Raw genomic sequence first — 21,204 nt, 5'->3', positions numbered from 1 at the left:
TATTAAGATACGAAGGTCAGTCAATCCGGAAAACCATCAAGCGCTATGATGAAACTGGCTCTCATGAGGACCACCACAGGAAAGGAAGACCCAGTGTTACATCTGCTGCAGAGGATAAGTTCATTACAGTTAACTGCACCTCAGATTGCAGCTCAAATAAATGCTTCACAGAGTTCAAGTAACAGACACATGTCAACATCAACTGTTCAGAGGAGACTGCGGGAATCAGGCCTTCATGGTGGAATTGCTGCAAAGAAACCACTACTACAGGACACCAGTAAGAAGAAGAGACTTGCTTGGGCCAGGAAACATGAGCAATGGACATTAGACCGGTGGAATTCTGTCCTTTGGTCTGATGAGTCCAAATGTGAGATTTTTGGTTCCAACCACCGTCTCTTTTTGAGAAGCGGAGTAGGTGAATGGAAGATCTCTGCATGTGTGGTTACCACCGTGAGCATGGAGGAGGAGGTGTGACGGTGTGGGGGTGCTTTGCTGGTGACACTGTCTGTGATTTATTTAGAATTCAAGGCACACTTAACCAGCATGGCTACCACAGCATTCTGCAGCGATACGCCATCCTCTCTGGTTTGCGCTTAGTGGGACTATCATTTGTTTTTCAACAGGACAATGACCCAAAACACACCCCCAGGTTGTGTAAGGGCTATTTGACCAACGAGAGTGATGGAGTGCTGCATCAGATGACCTGGCCTCAACAATCACCCAACCTCAACCCTATTGAAATGGTTTAGGATGAGTTAGACCGCAGAGTGAAGGAAAAGAAGCCAACAAGTGCTCAGCATATGTGGGAACTCCTTCAAGACTGTTGGAAAAGCATTCCAGGAGAAGCTGGTTGAGAGAATGTCAAGAGTGTGCAAAGTTGTCATCAAGGCAAAGGGTGGCTACATTGAAGAATCTCTAATTTAAAATATATTTTGATTTATTTAACACTTTTATGGTTACTACATGATTCCATATGTTATTTCATAGTTTTGATGTCTTCACTATTATTTGACAATGTAAGAAAAATGAATCAATAGGTGTGTCCAAACTTTTGACTGGTACTGTATAATTACCTTTTATAAGCAGGTATGAGCCCATATTAAACTCAACCGCTTCTGAATGAAATGGAAAATAAACCTTGATGAAGAAGTTGGCTAAGACATGAACCTAATCTCTTATTTTAGGAATTAATATCCTGTACAAATCTCAATCTCTTCAATGTTTTTTCTTCTTACACAGAGCAAGTCCGAGGGTAAACTCTTTGACCGGTTGAAGATCAACTGGAAGTTTGGTAAACTCATCTCAGCCATCATCCAGAAGTCCTGGCCGAGAGACGAGCATGGTGATTACCACAAAGACGACAACGTGGTCTTTCAACACCTGCTCTCCTGGACAGCTGCCAAAAACATTTTCCAGCTACACGGTACTTCCATCAGTCTATTTACTGTACTTCAATCAGTCTATTTACCTGTTTTAGTGTATGGTCCGATTTCATGATGATTTTGGCTGCTTTATGGTCCCGAAAGACTCTCCTCTTCTGGCCGTCTTTGGCCATCACTGTGTCCCAGCCCTGGTGATGTTTTTGGAGTTCAATTGTATGTGGTGTTTAATAGTTTTTGTGATCTCAATGAGACTTTTCTGGTTTCAAATTGAGAGTCCTGTAACTGTCTCAAGCATTTAACCCATCTTGTTTCAGTATCCATCTGCTTTTACCCCATATTGTAATGTAAGTCCTATGTGGTTTTAGGTGCAGATGAAAAGCTGATTGAGCAGCTCTCTGAAGAAGCCAGGGACAGGATGGCCGTAGCTATCTCGTCCTTCACTGCCATCTCCAACCAGCTGGTCCACGGAAACATCCGGATCAAACTGCTCAACTCTGTCTTGGAGAAGAGGGATACCTTCACAGAGCTGCTGAAAATAGGTAATGAAAGGTTGTGTTTTTTAGGGTTGAAAACGTCCATTACGTTTCCATCTTTTTCAGAAATCCTGGTTGGAAGATTCTTTCCTCTGGGAATTCCTCAACCGGGATTTCAAAAAATTATAATTAAACTTTTGGAACATTTCCATAATTATGAAAGGATTTCATAATATTGATAAAGGCTGTCTTTTTTTTATTAGTCTTAGTGCTGTTTGCTTATGAAATGTGTGTTTTGATCTAAATGCAGACTGTCTTTCGGAGAATGAGCGCTACAAGGACAGTGCCCCCATGAAAAGGCTGCTAATGTGTAGGCAGGAGGAGGTGAAAGCTGTCTACCATGAGAAGGAGCTGGTGGAAGTCCTGCTTACCATGAGCCGCAAACTGCAGGAACATGTCGTAGGTAGGTGTGTTTGTGTGTGTATTCGGTCAAAGGTCCACACAAAGCTGCTACGCAGGTCTGTGTTTGTGAGAAGTCAAATGGGTGAATGAAAGTAAAATCTTTCGAGGGAAGGTTGCGTTTGGCCAGTCTGATCAGTGGTCCTAATCGTTTTCATGCTTTATCCCTCTGTTGCAGTTCAATTTGAAGGCTTGGAAGCAAGACTACAGACCAACATTGAAGCAATGACCCTTGACCAATTCATGGAGGTCCATCCATTCGATCAACTCTCTTCTCCAACGGCCGGTGTAGTCACCTTCTTCGAACTTGAGGACGACGTGAGAGAGATGGCAGAGGTTCTGCACAGATATAAAGACAGCTACATCTTCAAGTTGTGCTGGGAGAAACAGGCCCAAGACCTTGCCAGAGGAGATACATTTGATGAAGAACCTGAGGAATCGGTTGACTACTTTGTAGGACCTGTCGAGATACACAGCGACATTTTTCTTCCTTGCTACGCGAAGTACGATAAGATCTACAAATGCCTGAAGAACGGCAGCCTTCGGCTTGAAGAGGTCGATACTCTCTTCAAGGCCTACAGGGGCAAGTACGAAGAGCTGGCGCAGGACTTTGATATCATGTGCAGAAATGACAAATTGGATAACAAACAGTGGATCCAGAGAAGGGTGCAGCAGATTGAGCAGTACCACGAGCTTCACCTGGCTGTGGAGTCTGCTCAGGTCATCATGTTGGTCAAGCAGACGCTCAACCTTCAAGGCAACTTCCAAGTCCTGCAGACACTGCTAGAAGTTGTGAGTTGGTGTGAATTGCCGTTTCATTTATTTACCACAGGTTTAAAACAAATGTCACCTTGTTTTGTGCACCTTCACTGACGTAGCTAGCTAGCTTGTTACCTTGGTAATAAACGTATTCCAGCCAGCCAACTGTCCTAAGCTACCGCTCAAACATAGAAAATGTTAGCAAGTTTGCTTTTGCCACTAGGCAACATTGTATCAGCTTTCTGGCCACCACTGTCCTGGCCACCACTGCTCGTCAAAAGTTGGTTTTACAAATTAATGCTAGCTAGCTAGCTAACAAACTGCATCGCGCCGATGTCGCGCTACACTTGAATTTATAAAGGTAATTTACGTTTGAGCTGACACCCGTGGCGTTTACCATAAATATTATCTCGTAGAATGTCAAGGACATTGTCAGGTGCGCTGTCGGCGCAGTGTGATTTGTTTGAATCCCGGACAAAGTTATCTGAAGCTAACATTGCCAGGATGTGTGTTTGGTTTTCTGTATGGAACTAAACCAATCAGAACCAAGTATTCAGCCAAGTACTGGTAGAACAAACAATACTCAAACAAATTCTGTATTTCTCTGTTGTCAGACGCATGAGGACTTTAAGAGGGAGCACCTGGATCGTATTGACAATGACCTGATGCAGACAAAGCTGGTTCTGGTGGACATCACAGAACCCCGCAGACTGTGTCTCCAGGAACTCGGCCTCAGGAAAAACTTTGTCATCTGGGTTAAAGAGGCTCTTGAAGGTAAATGGGGTGATCATCTTTACCTTCAGGAGACTAACCTGTCAGTAATCAGTCACTAACTGTATCTATTGAAAATAGACAGTCATGTTTCGTGTAATTATATTTCATGTGGTTATCATGAGGTCTCATGTTATTTGTTATACTGTATCTGAACTGCTTGTCTGCACGTGTGGCTCAGTTGGTAGAGCATGGTGTTTGCAACGCCAGGGTTGTGGGTTCGTTTCCCACGGGGGACCAGTATGGAGAAGAAACAAAATGTAGGAAATGTATGCATTCACTACTGTAAGTCGCTCTGGATAAGAGCGTCTGCTAAATGACTAAAATGTAAATGTAATGCACAATTACCCATTGTGGGATAAATGTAGTGCTATTGGATTAATCAGTCTGTTGTGCTCTATTCCAGATATCAACGAGCTTAAAGTGTTTGTTGACCTGGCTTCCATCTCTGCTGGTGAGAATGACCTCGACGTGGACCGTGTGGCCTGTTTCCATGATGCTGTCCTGGGTTACTCTCCGATGCTGTACGAACTGAAGCCAGACTCCGGTTTCCAGGCCTTCAAGGAGGTGCTGAAGAAGCTGTGGAGGGCATTGGACAATGACAAAAACCTCCCAAAGAAGCTGGTGAGGACGTTTTATGATATTTAACTTACTTTCAACCTACCTTATATAAGCCAAAACTTCAAAAAGTCAACTATCCCTTTAAAAGTGGACAACTACCTGACTGTGAATGTCCTTATTGCAGCGTGACACAGCGCGCCACCTGGAGTGGTTGAAGACTGTGAAGGACAGCCATGGATCTGTGGAACTATCCTCTCTCTCCTTAGCATCAGCCATCAACAGTAAAGGAATCTACATCATCAGTGCCCAGAACCAAAAGAAGGTAGGCCTGAACAACAATCCATAGAATATACAGTTAGTTTCAACCATCTTTAAAAGTATCAGCTCTTACTCATGTTCATTTTAGCCAGGACTTTGTTCCAACTGCTTACCGACGCTTTGAAGTTTGATTATAACGTTTACCACTCCAGTGTGTAGAATGATACTTCAGTGGATTAGAATAATTATGTCATAGTCCTACAGTGCCATGCTGCAACATAAGTTTTGTCTTTTTGTCCTTCCAGTTGAGCCTGGACACTGCCCTGAAACTGCAAATCCCAGAGGAGCACGAGGAGGGCCATGAGATGCGCCGTTACTCCCTGGAGGACCTGAGGGAACTGCAGAACAAACTCATGCTCATGTCTGGGAAAGGGGACCAGGGCCAGTGTGAGGTGGACCAGTTTGCAGAGGTACTGTAGTATTTTTCTTTCTTTAATTTAACCTTTTCTTTAACCATTCATGTCAGTTAAGGTTGAAGCCCCTTCTTCAAGGTGAGCTTGGTAGTCATATAGTTACAGAAGAGAGGAGCATTTGGTATGGGCCGTTATAAACATGGATTCACTTTGTGTTCTTTTCCTCAGGTTTTCGCCAGTGTCCAGAGGCTAGCTGTGGCATTCATTGCCCTGTTCACGGCAGGGAACCCCCTGTTCAGACACTGGGAGGCCAACATCAACTGTAGTTCCCTCAGCCAAGACGCCGGCATCATCATGGACTTCAACCTTGGCAGCGTTGTCAGTGTGATTATGGTGGAGGGCAGCATCGTGGAGCAGCTTCCTGAGCTGTGCAGGAAGATGGAGAAGTGTCTGAAGTACTGGAACGACTTCATGGACAAACAGAGATCCCACAATTACTACCTGAACTACTACACCGCCGAGCAGATCGTATACCTGTGCAGTAAGCTGACTCAGCAGAATGTGTTGAATTTGGAGGACCAAGTTCTCATGATGCTCTCCTTCGTCAAACCCAACTGCACTGCTTCCGATCTTAGGCAAACCTGGCACACACTGCAATACGAGATCCTCACTAACCCACCTGTGCAAAATGAGGACATTGACTTCCAGACTTTTGTTGAGGTGCCGAGCGGTGTACAGGGAGGTCTGGATTTCATTGGAGAGTTGAATCTCTCTTCAGACAATCTTCCAAGTCTTGTGGAGCACATTAGCGGCTCAGGAAAGTTGGACTTGATGTGGAACGCCTACATGAGAGACATGAAGTGTTTCCTACCAGACACTCTCGATGTCCGAAGCTTCGGAAGACTGCTAGAAATTCTGGCCAACATAGGTGATGAGAATGAAGGAGACATGACTGATGAGAAGAAATACAAAAGCATTGAAAGATTGATGCCCAAGGGCCTGGCTATCGGAAGTCCAAACCTCATAGTTTCCCCACACGACGAGATCCTGTCGTCTTGCATCTCCATTTACATGAGCAGCAAACACGAGCCGCTGCCCACATACGACGAGGTCCTACTGTGCAACTCCTCCACGCCTTACGAGCAGGTGGAGCTGTTCCTCAGACGCTGCCTCACTGCCGGCTACAGAGGAGAGAAGATTTACACCATGCTCTACGGCGATCAGCTGAGCTACGAAGTCAGCTCCAAGGTGGAGAGCTTTTTCCAGCGAATTAAAATGCAGAGCAGGAAAGACTACAGGCTCGTGATCATCTGCAGCTCGGACAGAGAGCATGCCTACCTTCCCTCGGCCTTCAGCCAGTACAGGTTACACATGGTGCCCCAGGAACCCCTGAGCAGCATCCAGAGATACCTCAACAAACACTACATGGTCCCGTCAGATCAGAGCAGTGCTGCTGCTGTGTTCAAGGACAGAATGTTTGTTGGAGTTGTGTCGTCCAGTAGAGCTGGAGTTGGTGAGTATATTTGGCCTTCAGTTTATGTATGTGTTGATCATTGAATTGGGGGTTTGATATATCCTACTCATCCGCTGGATTTATGTTTAAAATAATTACATGTTCTTCACACTTTCAGGTAAGTCCCTTTACATCAAGAGGCTGTATGAAAAACTGAAACACTCCACCAAGAAGCCGTCACTGCTGAAATGCATCCGCTTGATCGAGCCAAGGGTTGATGAGAATGTTATTCTTCAGTCTCTGCTGAATACCCCCAAGGCGAAAGAGCTCATCATCTTCCACTTCGATGTCACATCTTCGGTAAATATACTGTAGCCTATTGGTCATTATTATTCGTTTAGTGATAGTTTAACTATTTTTGATAGAATATTAATCCATGTGGATTCGTTTTGTGATATTTTGATGAAATACTTAAAAAAAAACGTTTTATCAACAGGTGCGGAAAGGCCTCTATGAGTTTCTCTTTAAACTGTTGGTCTTGGGATATTTGATGGATACTGAGGGAAGGATGTGGAAATGCAGCAACAAGCAGCTTTATGTCATTGAGATCCTACAGTCAACAGTAAACTTGCCCAGAAATGGCCCAAGAACGGTAAATATTTAGTCTCTTGGTGTTAAATCCCATACATTTTGATTGTGATAAGAGAAAAAGCACACTCACACCTTCGTTCCTCACACTTTATTTCTTTACAGAATGCAAGTGCCAACTCCACGTTCCTGGATGTGTTCCCAAATGTCTTCTGCCGCCCACCAAAAGAGGTTCTAGATCTGGAAATGAGGATGCGGGAGGACCCTTCCTTTGTAAAGCTTGAAGACCCATTCATGGATGACAAAGAGTTCAGGAGTGAAGCATATCAACGACCCTACCAGTATCTGACGCGTTTCCATAATCAAATCGACCTGGACACTTTCATGTACAATGGGGTGGAAGGCACCTATGTAGAATGTCTACAGATGCTCTTTATGTTCTGTGGCATAATGGACCCCTCGTGGGCCGAGTTAAGGAATTTCGCATGGTTCCTAAACCTTCAACTACGAGACTGTGAGACGTCAGTCTTTTGTAATGCCTCTTTCACCGGGGACACCCTCCAGGGATTCAAGAACTTTGTGGTGGACTTCATGATTCTGATGGCCAAGGACTTTGCCACACCGTCCCTCAGCATCTCTGACCAGAGCCCCGGGAGGCAGCAAATGGACCTGACTGGGGTCACCGACGAAGACTTGGCACCCTTCCGGATCAGGAAGAGATGGGAGTCAGAACCACATCCGTACATCTTCTTCAACGATGACCATGTGTCCATGACCTTCATTGGCTTCCATCTTCAGCCCAACGAACAGAACTCTGTTGACGCCATCGATCCATCCACAAAAAGGGTGATCAAAAGAGACATCATGTCCAGAGAGCTGTATGAGGGTCTAAAGCTACAGAGAGTCCCTTTCAATATCGACTTTGACCAACTACCCAGAGGGGAGAAGATTGAACGCCTTTGCAATGTCTTGGGAATCCAGTGGCCTCTTGATCCTGACGAAACATATGAGCTCACCACTGACAATATACTGAAGATGCTGGCCATCCACATGCGGTTCAGGTGTGGCATCCCAGTCATCATCATGGGGGAGACAGGATGTGGGAAGACAAGGCTCATTAAATTCCTATGTGAGCTTAGGAGGAGCGGAGTGGCCACGGAGAACATGAAGCTAGTCAAAGTTCATGGTGGAACCAGCTCAGACATGATCTACACCAAAATCCGGGAAGCAGAAGCCATTGCGTTCACCAACAAACAAGACTACGGCTTTGACTCTGTTCTCTTCTTTGACGAAGCCAACACCACGGAAGCCATCAGCAGTATCAAGGAAGTCCTCTGTGATAATACAGTGGAGGGAGAGTGTTTGGTGCACCATTGTGGCTTGCAGATCATCGCCGCATGCAACCCTTACAGAAAACACACTGACGAGATGATTCAGAGGTTGGAGTCTGCTGGACTGGGATATCGAGTCCGAGCTGAAGAGACTGATGAGAAGCTGGGCTCCATCCCTCTCCGCCAGTTGGTGTACAGAGTCCAGGCCTTGCCCCCCAGCATGATACCTCTGGTGTGGGACTTTGGCCAGCTCAATGATCACACTGAAAAAATGTACATCCAGCAGATTGTCCAGAGGGTGGTTGAGACCAACACGATCGATATAGTATACACCAGGGTGATTGCGGAAGTCCTGTCTGCTTCGCAGAGGTACATGCGGACGAGGAAAGACGAATGTAGCTTTGTAAGTCTGAGGGATGTAGAACGATGCATGCAAGCCTTTGTGTGGTTCTACAAAAACCATGCAATGCTGCTTGCTGAGCTAAATCAGTATCAGAGAAATCAAAACGCAGAGAGGAGTGAGAGGAACCAGAGGGAGCCAGAAGCAAGAGACCCAGTCTTGTGGTCTGTAGTGATGGCTCTGGGAGTATGCTACCACGCCTGCTTGGAAAACAAGGACAAGTACAGACAGAGAATCTGCAAATACCTCACTGAAACCTACAGCCCGTTCAAAGTGATGCAGGAGATCTCCCTCATGCAGGATCTCCTTCTGAGCGGAGTGCCCTTGGGGGAAACTATTGCACGAAACAACGCTCTGAAAGAGAATGTCTTCATGATGGTGGTCTGTATAGAGCTAAGAATCCCCCTCTTCTTGGTGGGGAAACCTGGGAGTTCAAAATCTCTGTCTAAAACCTTGGTGGCAGACGCCATGCAGGGCCAAGCCGCACACTCTGACCTCTACAAAAGGCTTAAGCAGATTCACCTGGTGTCTTTCCAATGCAGCCCTCACTCCACACCGGAGGGCATCATCAACACGTTTAAGCAATGTGGTCGCTTCCAGGAGGGGAAGAACCTGAAGGAGTATATATCTGTGGTGGTGCTGGATGAGATTGGCTTGGCTGAGGATTCGCCCAAAATGCCCCTGAAAACCCTCCATCCTCTGCTAGAAGAGGGATGCATCGATGATGAGCCGCTACCGCACAAAAAGGTTGGATTCATCGGCATCTCCAACTGGGCTTTGGATCCTGCGAAGATGAATAGAGGCATTTTCGTCTCACGTGGCGACCCTGACGAGAAAGAGCTGATTGAGAGCGCTAAAGGCATATGCTCGTCTGACACAATGATTTTGGAGAAGGTCAGGGATTTCTTCCAACCCTTTGCCAGGGCCTACCTAAACATCTGCCGTAAACAGGGGAAAGGTTTCTTTGGTTTGCGTGACTACTACAGCTTGATCAAGATGGTTTTCGCAGTGACCAAGGCTTCCGAACAGAGGCCTAGTGCAGAGAAGATTGTGGAGGCGGTCCTCAGGAACTTCAGTGGCAGGGACGACGTGGATGCAGTCACAGTCTTCACCCAAAGGCTCCAGAAGATACAGATCAACCTGAATCTGGAGAGCATCAGCACCATCGATCTTGTCAGACAAAACATTTCTGCGATTGGCCAGGAGGACGAGTGCCGCTACTTGCTTGTTCTGACCAAGAACTATGCAGCACTACAGATCCTGCAGCAGACTTTTTTCTCTGAGAGCTGCCAACCAGAGATTATCTTCGGGTCTAGCTTCCCCAAGGACCAAGAGTACACCCAGATCTGCCGCAACATCAACCGAGTCAAGATCTGCATGGAAACCGGTCGAACCGTCGTGCTCCTGAACTTGCAGAACCTCTACGAAAGCCTCTACGATGCTCTGAACCAGTACTACGTCTGCTTGGGAGGACAGAAGTACGTTGACCTGGGACTGGGGACACATCGTGTCAAATGCAGAGTACACAAAGACTTCAGGCTCATTGTCATTGAGGAGAAAGAGGTGGTCTACAAACAGTTTCCAATCCCTCTCATCAACAGGCTTGAGAAGCACTATCTGGACATCCATACAGTTCTCAAGGAGGAACAAAGAGCAGTTGTTGTGGAGTTGGAGAAATGGGTTGGGCAGTTTGTGGCCCTCAATAACCAACACTCCATGGCCCCCCAGGCATACAAGTACCTACCTCCTGACGTTTTCATTGGCTACCATTCCGACACGTGTGCTTCGGTGGTCCTCCAAATGACAGAGAAACAAAGGGGAGAGACAGACATTTCCGACCCCCAAAGAAGAGTCCTGGACGAGGCCAAACTGATCCTTCTGAACTGTGCCACTCCAGACTCGGTGGTTCGGCTGGACTGCACTGGTCTCCCCAGGGTGGAGAGTGAACATCTGGCCAGGATCTACTTTGAGGACCAGAAGCACAGCTCTTTGGCCGACTTCATCTTCTCTCACACTCAAAAGGACGAGCAGTGCCATTCCTCCTTCACAGAGGTAACAATTTGTTATACATATATATTTTTTTACCACAATCAAATGTAGGCTTTCAATATTCCAAAAATTCTTAGGTTTTTCAGAAACTTGATTGGGACATTCCCATAATCAGGAGAGAATTCTCCAACCAGGATTTCTGAAAACCCTGGGAACTTTGGGATATGACATTATATAACTCTTATTAAACATTTGTTTATATAGTCCTACTTTTTCTTTTTTTTTACTTTCCAAGGTGACTACCTTTTCCAGACTTTTAACAGCATCAGATGTTGGACCACTGGAAGAGGTCGTGAACAATGTCGAGCTTCTCTCTCTTCAGCAGTTTGACACTGAGCACTCCTTCCTCAAGAAGATCAGGTTTGACACCGTTTAGTTCATGCTCATCATGCTTTATTGGTTGTCCATTAGCTGTTGAGTTGAAACCTTTTGGTCAGGTTAAAAACATTGCTCTCTTCTTAGTCATTTCCTCACATCTGGAAATGGGAGAGAGAATACATCTGGCAACAAAATACTGATCATTCAGTCAGATTTTGATGAAGCGTCGCACAGTGCAAATCTCATTGCCTCCGCCAAGTAAGTGAAGTCTGGAATACATGTAATTCGATAAATATATATTTTTTAAACTAAATCGGATTATATCTAATAATTTATCTAATTCATTTCAGATATTCTGCCATCAATGAAATCAACAAATCAAGACAAGAGGAGATGGGAGGCAAGGTCTTTGTCTACTTCATTACTAAACTGCCAAGAATGGAAGGAGGGACATCCTATGTTGGATTTCATGGAGGTGAGGTTATCGTTGGTTAAAACATTTTACAACTTTAGAACATGTTGAAATGGGATACGTACACAAAGATCATCTGAGATTGAAAACTTTGGTAAAAAAAACATTTATGAAGTTATTTTTTTGAAATCCCATATAGACCCCTGGAGGTCGGTTCATATTGATGACCTCAAAAGATCGAAAGATATTGTGTCAGATATCAAAGCCTTGAGAAATCTTACCATCAGTCAACTGTTTGAGGAGAAAAAGGATGAGCCTGAAGGTGAATGACTTTTTACACTCGTATTGATGATAATGACAAAATGTCTTCGTACTGATACACTTCTTCATAAGAAATGACCTGTTGACGTAGTTAAAAGAGCCTTCTATGTTTATGCACAGCTATGGAGGTAGATGACATGTACACTGAGACAGAGCAACAGGAACTGGAACATGAAGACCAAACAGTGAGTTTTACACTATTACTTACCCGCCAGTGTTGTGATTGGCTGTGATATTTGCCTATTGATTTCTCTCGCCAGAGGGGCATCCGTTGTCAAAATGGGATTGCCTTTCTGACTTCGTGGCCATGTTATTTAGTGCAAATCGCAAATGTAATTTCCTGGTTGCTAAAATTCAATACTCAATTTGAGCTTGTGCGAAAACAAGCACTGAAATTGCACAAACAGCCTATATGACAGGTCTACACTATTTAGTATTATAAACTGAGATACAATCTAATGCTTTAAAAGAGGATGCACTTTTTGATGTTAGACTTTAGCATTTTAATATTTAGCTGTTATTATTTGCTACAATATTGTTTTGGCATCCTGTATGTTGGTCTTCTTCATGTAAAAGCCTTTTCCTCTTGTAGTGTTTTACAGTAATACTGTAAAACACTATCATTCCACTATTAGCGGCAGATATATTATGGACATTTTCTGAAATTTCAATGCAAAAATTCAATTAAATCCTGTTTGTAGCACCATTTAAATATCATGTGTACATAACCCATGTTGTTTTACTGTACATAAACCATGTTGTTTTGGAACACCTTCCTCATGTTTCATGTGTCATGACCATGTTCCTACTGCAGAGCTGGGGGAGTGTTGTGGACTCCACGGCGCTGGTACGTAGCTGTGTGCAGAGCGCAGTGGGCATGCTCAGAGACCAGCTGGAGGGCGGAGTCCGTAGCACCAGGAGAGTGGAGATCCTGCTCACACTCCTGACTGACAACCAACAAATAAGAGGTAGGATAACTACTACTATTGTACTAATTGTTCATTTTTTGATTTTTAAAGCGACTTGGAGATTCTTCTTGTAGTAATAAGCGCTATATAAAATCTATTATTATTGCTGTTTAGGCCGATTCTTAACTGTTTACCCATTTGCGTGCTATATCTAAGCAGTAGTGCGTGCTAGCGCCGGAGAAGTTTGAAAATTGAGAGACTCAACAAGCGATCTCCATACTTCTCTGGCATTACCATATCCAGGCTTGCATGGATACAGCACAACAATGGGTCATCATTGACATGCATTCCATTCACAATGATAATACTCAGACTATGAATGTTTATAAACAGCTGAATTTCTGAGGACCGTGAAGAGACGTCTTCACTCGTTGCTGTCGACCCATGATGACAACACGCTCAAACTGTCCTCAAATCACTGGGTCATCAAAGAGGCGTCCAACATTGACGCACTGCAGGAAGGAGGGACATTCAGGTGAGTGACCACTATGATTTCAAAACCTCTTATACCAGTACAAATCCTCATTGTTTGCTTATTTCAAAGGGACTTTAAAGGAAACTTTTTTTAACTAACTTTTTAAGGGACATAAGATATTTTTGATTGGCCAAATAACCATACATTTTGACTTGGACCATATTGTTCGTAAACGGCTCTACTAAACTGTTTTTCTACCTTTTTGAACCAGACACACCCTATGGAAAAGGGTACAGGCTGTGGTTATTCCCTTCTTGGCCCAGCTGGTCTCTGTCATCGACCGCGACCGCAACCTGGACATTCTGCTGGACTCCAACTCTGGAGAGGCGGTTAAGAAACTCTGGTTGGACATCTTTGGGAACGACAAACTACTCGAGGTTCCCTACACAGGACTGGACCGCAAGTAAGTACTGTACTGTCACAGCAATGGTTATGTTGTTGGACTAGAGAGCATAGAAATAGAATGACAAGAACAGCCATTTCTAATCAAGTTGTTGTTCTGCAATGGGTGGACCGGCGGCCGTATTGAGTATTCCAGTCAAATTACTATGGTCTGAGGGGCTTTGTCCCTTCTAGTAATTATATTTCTGTGTTCAAGACTAGAGACGCTGTCTTCTGTCAGCTCTGATTCTAGAATGTCAGTGAATCAACAACTCCCTCTCTCTTGCCACTCTATATTAACCCCTCCCTCCCTGTCCCAGTTCAGAGTCAAAGACCATCCTGGTCCAGAACTACATTGGGCTGGACAAGAACATCGGCTGCATCATGCCCTTCAGCTGGAGGATCAGGGACTACCTGGATGAACTCTGGGTCCATGCTCTGCAGCATGAAGGTAGTGGGTTATGACAATACCTCATACATCTAACTTATATGTCAGGGATCATCAACTAAATTCAGCCGAGGGCCCTTTTGTTTTTTTGAGTGGATGTTGGTGGGCCGGAACATAATTACAAATAATTTGTAGACTGCAAGAAGCCCAAACGGATATGTTTGACTAAAACATAATCATTTCAAACCTTGCTTACATTTGTATACAATCACGTCTCTCTGTTATGCGCGGGAATACTTTTGGAACAGATTTCTTAAATTAAAATCACTTGGAGCTGATTTCCTGGTGTTTTTACAGTCTTATGTCCGACAATGAAAATAAAAAAGTATTCTATTTTTTTTATATTTTTTTTTTATCAGAAAACCTTAACCTGTTGGGGCTACAGGTTAGCAATGAACCCCGAGACGGGATTGCTAACAAGGCTGGAAATTCAAAACATCAAAAATCTAATAATTTCAATTTCTCAAACAATCAAATATTTTACACAATTTAAAAGATAAACATCTCCTTAATCTAACCACATTGTTCGATTTTCAAAGAGGCTTTACGGCAAAAGCATAAAGTTAGATTATGTTAGGACAGTACATAGCCACAAAAGTACAAACATCCAGTTTCAATTCAAGGTCAGGCGTCACCAAAAGCAGAAACCAGCTAAAATTATGCACCAACCTTTGACAATCTCCATCAGATGACACTCCTAGGACATTATGTTATACAATACATGCATTTTTTGTTCCATCAAGTTCATATTTATATACAAAAACAGCATTTTACAGTAGCGTGAAATTCAGATTTTTTTCTTCTCTGAAATGCTTCCGGTGAACATAACAAAATTACTATTCGAAAACATTGGTAAATTATAATATTGTCATTCAAAGAATAATATATTATCATCTCGTAATTGCTACCGAATGGCCAGATCTCAAAATAACTTTACTGGGAAATCACATTTTGCAATAAACGGGGTGCTATACTAAGAACAATAGGCTATGCTATACAGTTAGCATCATCTAATATCGATAATAACATTGTAAATATCCCCTTACCTTTGATTATCTCCATCAGAAGGCACTGCCAGGAATTCCAGGTCCAGAACAAATGTGGTTTCTTTTGACAAAGTTCATAATTTATGTCCAAATAACACCAAGTAGTTAGCGTTCAGTATGCTCCCACAAAACATGGTGGGGGGGGGGGGTGTAAAATCACGCCGAAAAGCTAAAAAAACCTAGTAAATAATCTATTTACGTTCGTTCAAACATGTCAAACGTTGTTTAGCATTAATCTTTTGGTCCATTTTTAACGTGAAACATCAGTAAACATCAGTAATATTTTCACACAACCTATCCTATGTCTAGATAAACAATTATGACAAACTCACTCTTCTCAGATTTATGCGCAGGCGCAAAAAAACGAAGTGACGACATGACAACTTCCCTGCATTCTAATTTGCTCTCTGTTTATCATAGACGCTTCAAACAACTTTATAAAGATCGTCGACATCTAGTGGAAGCCGTAGGAGTTGCGAAATGAATCCTTTCTCACTATGGTATCTATAAAACAATGACACTAAATAGTACAGTCACAAAATTCACATTTTTTTTAAAATCTATTTTTCACAGGTTTTTGCCTGCAATATGAGTTTTGTTATACTTACAGACACCATTCAAACTGTTTTAGAAAATTCAGAGTGTTTTCTATCCGAATGTGTTAATAATATGCATATCCTAGCTTCTGAGTTGGTGTAGGAGGCAGTTAAAAATGGGCACATATTTTTTTCAAAATTTCTCAATACTGCCCCCTAGCCCCAACAGGTTTTAAGGCCTCCAGTTGGGGAACCCTGTTATATGTTGTAACCAGGGGTTGTATTGGAGGATCGTTAATTTATTTAGTCAATAGGGCATTACTTTTTGACCAACGTTCAGCATTGTTTTACTGCTACATCCCTGGTTGTAGTCTGTGTTGTGTTCCATAATTCTTCATTACTAGGTCTCTATCTAGGAATGATGTTATTTTCTGTTCATTTAACCTAGTTATGGTGTTTCCCTCTGGGATGTTCAGGTCACACTCAGGGTCAGTTTGAGGAGTTCTTTAGGAAGACCCCACTGGGCCGCTACATCTCAGAGGCAGACCCGGAGATGCAGGCTGAGTTCTTCCACAGGTACCTGCAGGATTTCATCTCCATGACCATGAATGTGACCTGTCAGGAGGATCTGCAGGTAATGAGTTTCAATATTTTACTTTCAACATTTATATAATGATGTCATTAGTCTGTTTTTATGGATCCCAGCAATCATCATTCTGACTGGACAGTCCTGGCTAGATAAAGATGAATTGTTATTTCAAGGTGTTAATTATTAGTGTGTGTGTGTGTGTGTACGCATCCATACATCCTAACCAACCATCCAGCTCCTTTGCGGTGCCTTGACCTGTTGTGTGAACGAGCTGCGGCTGCGTCACGACGACGTCATGGAGAAGGAAGTGACCTCGCTGCCCTGGGTCCACGCTGCCTACCATGAGTTTAAGAACCGCCTGCAGAACCTGTCCAGGATGATCAGCATGGAGCCCCAGTTGGCCCAGGTCCTCCGGGGGAACACACATGCCAGAGAGGGGGATGAACTGGTCAGTATTCATGGGAAGCTACACTGGGGCGTTGGGAAAACACTGTTTTATACCAGCTGCACTGGAGTCCTAACTGTTGGCCAGCGCAAGCAGAGCTCGAGGGTTCTAGGTGTGAAAATGTTGACATTAACACCAGGAGCAGCACACATTATTATGAGCCGCCCTCCCCTCAGCAGCCTCCACTGAAGTATAGTATAGCAGGCCAGTTCAGTGTTAAAGGGATTCTTCATTTTATTTCAAGCAATGATACTTTTGTTTTCTTCTAGTCTTTTGAATGCTGGTAGAGATGAAATGGAAGGTAAATATTTGCGTTTTAGCTCAAGCATAGGGGAGATGCTTGCTGGAATATCGCTCCTTTATGCTGTGTGGCTTGTGTTGTATTTGCACAAATACTTGTGTTAATATAAACCATTTTCAGGAACAAGGATATCTTAAGTATATTCCTCTGCATTGTGTCATTTTGCATTGACCATAGCCTTGTGTGGCTGGCATTTATGTTCTCCTCTGCCAGGATGCAGAGCAAATGTGATAACGCGATGTCTAGCTACATGAGACTGCGTTACCCCTCAAAGCATGCCTTAACTCCCCAGGTGCTGGATGTGTATGTAATGTCTAGCTACATGAGACTGTTACCCCTCAAAGCATGCCTTAACTCCCCAGGTGCTGGACGTGTATGCGGCCGTGGCCTGTGTAGAGTACCTGGAGCCCCAGGCTCTGGACACGGACGGCCAGCGGCTGGTCTGGCTCAGACAGGTCAAGAGGCTCCAGGTTCCCATCGAGTTGGTCTGCGCCGAGGAGAATCTGAGACACTATAAGGACAGGAGCATGGCCATGGTCCACAGAGTTCAGTGAGTTAACAGGGATTCTATTCAATCTCAATGACAGGAACATGAATGGCAGGGTTGACACAGTGACATAGACATGGCCAGTATATAAACTGACTCTATTTATCAACTGTTGTTTTTTGTTTGTTGCATTGTCCCTTCAAAAGTCCCTTTATTTAATTGTGATTTAAAAGAAGTGTAAAGCTGTCCAGTCATCTGAAGGGCAGTTTTGTATTATTTGGTAGCTGCTAAAACTTTAGAACAACAGAATGCCAGTTGTATTTTCTGACTTGTTTTTTCTGTGGTTTCTGTAGGACCGGGTGGAACCGCATCGTCACCCTGTCTCTGTTTGTGGAGCACATGTTACTGGGCATCGAGGTGGTGGAGAAGAAGCTGAAGCCTCTGGTCTTGGAGCACACCAGAGGGTTGTGCCAGGTCAGTGTGGTCTGGGGTCATATCTATAGGAATGCTGATGTCAATTGAGCATCTCCATCAAAAATTATTTAAATCCAGGATTTGGCATAATCTGTGTCTGGGAAACCACCTTTTAGTGTATGCATAGTACTGTATAGTGGCGCAGCGGTCTAAGGCACTGCATCTCAGTGCTAGAGGCTTCACTACAGACACCCTGGTTCGAATCCAGGCTGTATCACAACCGGCCGTGATTGGAAGTCCCATAGGGCGGCGCACAATTGGCCCAGGTTTGGCCAGTGTAGGCCGTCATTGTAAATTAGAATTTGTTCTTAACTGACTTGCCTAGTTAAATAAAATGGTGCCCTTCAGTGGTCTATTTTAGTCACTGTAACAGGTAACCACACCACTCCTCTGATTTGCCTTGACTAATATCAGAATAATATACTGAACAAAAATATAAATGCAATATGCAACAATTTCAAAGATTTTACTGAGTTACAGTTCACATAAGGAAATCTGTCTATTCAAATAAATTCATTTCATCTATGGATTTCACATGACTGGGAATATGAATCTCTTGATCACAGACACCTTAAAAAAATGTGGGGATCAGAAAACCAGTCAGTATCTGGTGTGACCACCATTTGCCTCATGCTGCGAGACATCTTCTTCGCATAGAGTTGATCAGGCTGTTGATTGTGGAATGTTGTCCCACTCCTCTTCAATGACTGTGCGAAGTTGCTGGATATTGGCAGGAACTTGAACACGCTGTCGTACCCGTTGATCCAGAGCATCTCAAACACTCTCAATGGTTGACATGTCTGGTGAGTATGCAGGCCATGGAAGAACTGGAACATTTTCAGCTTCCAGGAATTGTGTGCAGATCCTTGTGACATGGGGATCATGCTGAAACATGAGGTGATGGCGGCGGATGAATGGCACGACAATGGGCCTCAGGATCTCGTCACGGTATCTCTGTACATTCAAATTGCCATTGATAAAATGCAATTGTGTACATTGTCCGTAGCTTATGTCTGCCCATACCAGAACCCCACCGCCACCATGGGCACTCTGTTCACAACGATGACATCAGTAAACCGCTCAACCACACGATGCCATACACGTGGTCTGCAGTTGTGAGGCCGATTTTGAATGTACTGCCAAATTCTCTAAAACAACGTTGGAGGAGGCTTATGGTAGAGAAATGTACATTACATTTTCTGACAACAGCTCTGGTGGACATTCCTGCAATCAGCATGCCAATTGCACGCTCCCTCAAAATTGTAGACATGTGCCATTATGTTGTATGACAAAAGGCCACTCTAAAATGTGCAGGTTTATTGTCCCCAGCACAATGTGTACCTGTGTAATGATCATGCTGTTTAATCAGCTTCTTGATATGCCACACCTGTCAGGTGGATGGATTATCTTGGTAAAGGATAAATGCTCACTAACAGGGATGCAAACAAATTTGTGCCCAACATTTGAGAGACATAACGCTTTTTGTCCATATGGGAAATGTCTGCAATCTTTTATTTCAGCTCATGAGACATAGGACCAACACTTTACATGTTGAGTTTATCTTTTTGTTCAGTGTCAATTTTCCTTTCCTTTCAAAATGGCATTTGTTGTCTTCGTTCTATCAAGGTCCTGGAGAAGGACTCCGACCTGAAAATGAAGAAGCCGTTTGAGGCGGTGATCGGTATACTGAAAGCCTGCAAAGACGGAGCAATGGAGCGCATTTTCAGGTAGGGATTCCCTTTCCTTTCTCATCTGTCTGGAAGTATATTTCTATTGGAATCCTGATCCAGCAAAGCAGAGATTGGCTGGTATTTTACCACAAAGGGAGCATATGGCTGGATCATGATTGGACTCTGACCACTAAAACCTCAGGGCCTTACTTATAGTGGGTATAAACAAGGACCTGGAGTTTTTCTGGTCACATTCACATAACAAAGAAAAACTTAGGGATTTCATTATAGTGTATAACTAGTGTCTAGCTCTATAATTTTAACAAACTCAGCGCCCTGCATGCTGTATGCTTAACTTGCATACCACTATCTTGTCCGTGTCTAGGTTTGGCCTCCAGCCATGCCCTGTGTGTATGAGCGACCCCCATGACCCCCTGAGCCTACCGTGTGACCACATATACTGCCTGGCCTGCATCAGACAGTGGCTGGTCCCAGGTCAGATGTTCTGTCCTCTCTGCATGCAGGCTGTGCCAGACGACTTCGCTCTCAGGCCCTCTGAAGACATAAGGTGAGGGCGGACCCTCATGTTGATTAGTACATGACTGAGGTTATTAGACATACTGATGGGTCTGTTTGTTATCTGAAGAAGATAACCTCATGGAAATAACTCTGACTTTATTGTGATTTAATCCTATTTTAATGTTTTATTGTTGATTTAAGCTTCAATTCATTCATCAATTTCCCTGCCATTCATTAGTTTCACTGCCATTCAGTTATTCATGCATTAATTTCACTGCAATTCATTAATTACGTAATACCGTTCTTGTGTATGTATTTTAGGCTCACCAGTTTTAAATGCTTTCATACTGTTAGGTTCTAAATTAACCTTGTAAAAACTCATGGACGATTAGTAAAGCTCAAACCAAGTTTACAGCTGCATAAGACAAAGACATATTTCCACCAGTGGTAGTATATATATATATATATATGAGGTGATATACCCCAGTTTGGGTGGAGTCTCCTCCTTCTCTTTATTGCTAGGCAGGAAGTTAAGTGAGGCGGGCCATAAACTGTTCCTTCTCTGCTAGGGGGCAGTATTTTCATGTCCGGATGAAAAGCGTGCCCAAAGTAAACTGCCTGCTACTCAGGCCCAGAAGCTATGCATATTATTAGTAGATTTGGATAGAAAACACTCTGAAGTTTCTAAAACTGTTTGAATAATGTCTGTGAGTATAACAGAACTGATTTGGCATGCGAAACCCCGAGCACAATCCATCCAGGGAATTTGTTTTTTGTCAATGTGTTTTCCATTACCTTTCTATGGGAAACCCTTTTTAATAGGAATCTGGTTGTAGTTCCTATGGCTTCCACTAGATGTCAACAGTCTTTAGAATTTGGTTGATGTTTTTCTTTTGAGAAATGAAGAAGTAGTCCTG

General features: G+C 43.6%; 1 protein-coding gene across 4 annotated transcripts in view; it reads left to right on the top strand.

Moving 5' to 3' along the window:
• The window catches only part of LOC106601932 (E3 ubiquitin-protein ligase rnf213-alpha), a 67,892-nt gene that overhangs the window by 18,271 nt on the left and 28,417 nt on the right, over positions 1 to 21,204 (top strand). For all 4 annotated transcript variants that reach the window (XM_045715675.1, XM_045715678.1, XM_045715676.1 and 1 more), the window contains 27 exons: positions 1,240 to 1,423; positions 1,748 to 1,921; positions 2,166 to 2,318; positions 2,493 to 3,106; positions 3,688 to 3,847; positions 4,251 to 4,468; positions 4,590 to 4,727; positions 4,969 to 5,133; positions 5,305 to 6,589; positions 6,708 to 6,889; positions 7,026 to 7,181; positions 7,283 to 10,900; positions 11,133 to 11,257; positions 11,360 to 11,473; positions 11,566 to 11,690; positions 11,827 to 11,949; positions 12,069 to 12,133; positions 12,763 to 12,916; positions 13,250 to 13,391; positions 13,603 to 13,794; positions 14,093 to 14,223; positions 16,279 to 16,436; positions 16,627 to 16,839; positions 17,500 to 17,687; positions 17,978 to 18,098; positions 19,725 to 19,825; positions 20,154 to 20,336. In XM_045715675.1, the coding sequence (XP_045571631.1) occupies positions 1,240 to 1,423; positions 1,748 to 1,921; positions 2,166 to 2,318; positions 2,493 to 3,106; positions 3,688 to 3,847; positions 4,251 to 4,468; positions 4,590 to 4,727; positions 4,969 to 5,133; positions 5,305 to 6,589; positions 6,708 to 6,889; positions 7,026 to 7,181; positions 7,283 to 10,900; positions 11,133 to 11,257; positions 11,360 to 11,473; positions 11,566 to 11,690; positions 11,827 to 11,949; positions 12,069 to 12,133; positions 12,763 to 12,916; positions 13,250 to 13,391; positions 13,603 to 13,794; positions 14,093 to 14,223; positions 16,279 to 16,436; positions 16,627 to 16,839; positions 17,500 to 17,687; positions 17,978 to 18,098; positions 19,725 to 19,825; positions 20,154 to 20,336 (9,182 nt within the window). The remainder of the gene's footprint in view (positions 1 to 1,239; positions 1,424 to 1,747; positions 1,922 to 2,165; positions 2,319 to 2,492; positions 3,107 to 3,687; positions 3,848 to 4,250; positions 4,469 to 4,589; positions 4,728 to 4,968; positions 5,134 to 5,304; positions 6,590 to 6,707; positions 6,890 to 7,025; positions 7,182 to 7,282; positions 10,901 to 11,132; positions 11,258 to 11,359; positions 11,474 to 11,565; positions 11,691 to 11,826; positions 11,950 to 12,068; positions 12,134 to 12,762; positions 12,917 to 13,249; positions 13,392 to 13,602; positions 13,795 to 14,092; positions 14,224 to 16,278; positions 16,437 to 16,626; positions 16,840 to 17,499; positions 17,688 to 17,977; positions 18,099 to 19,724; positions 19,826 to 20,153; positions 20,337 to 21,204) is intronic.

Source organism: Salmo salar, chromosome ssa03, assembly GCF_905237065.1.
Source record: "Salmo salar chromosome ssa03, Ssal_v3.1, whole genome shotgun sequence".
Classification (NCBI taxonomy): domain Eukaryota; kingdom Metazoa; phylum Chordata; class Actinopteri; order Salmoniformes; family Salmonidae; genus Salmo; species Salmo salar.
The sequence above is the reverse complement of the archived record's forward strand: the minus strand, read 5'-3'. Positions and strand labels throughout refer to the sequence as shown.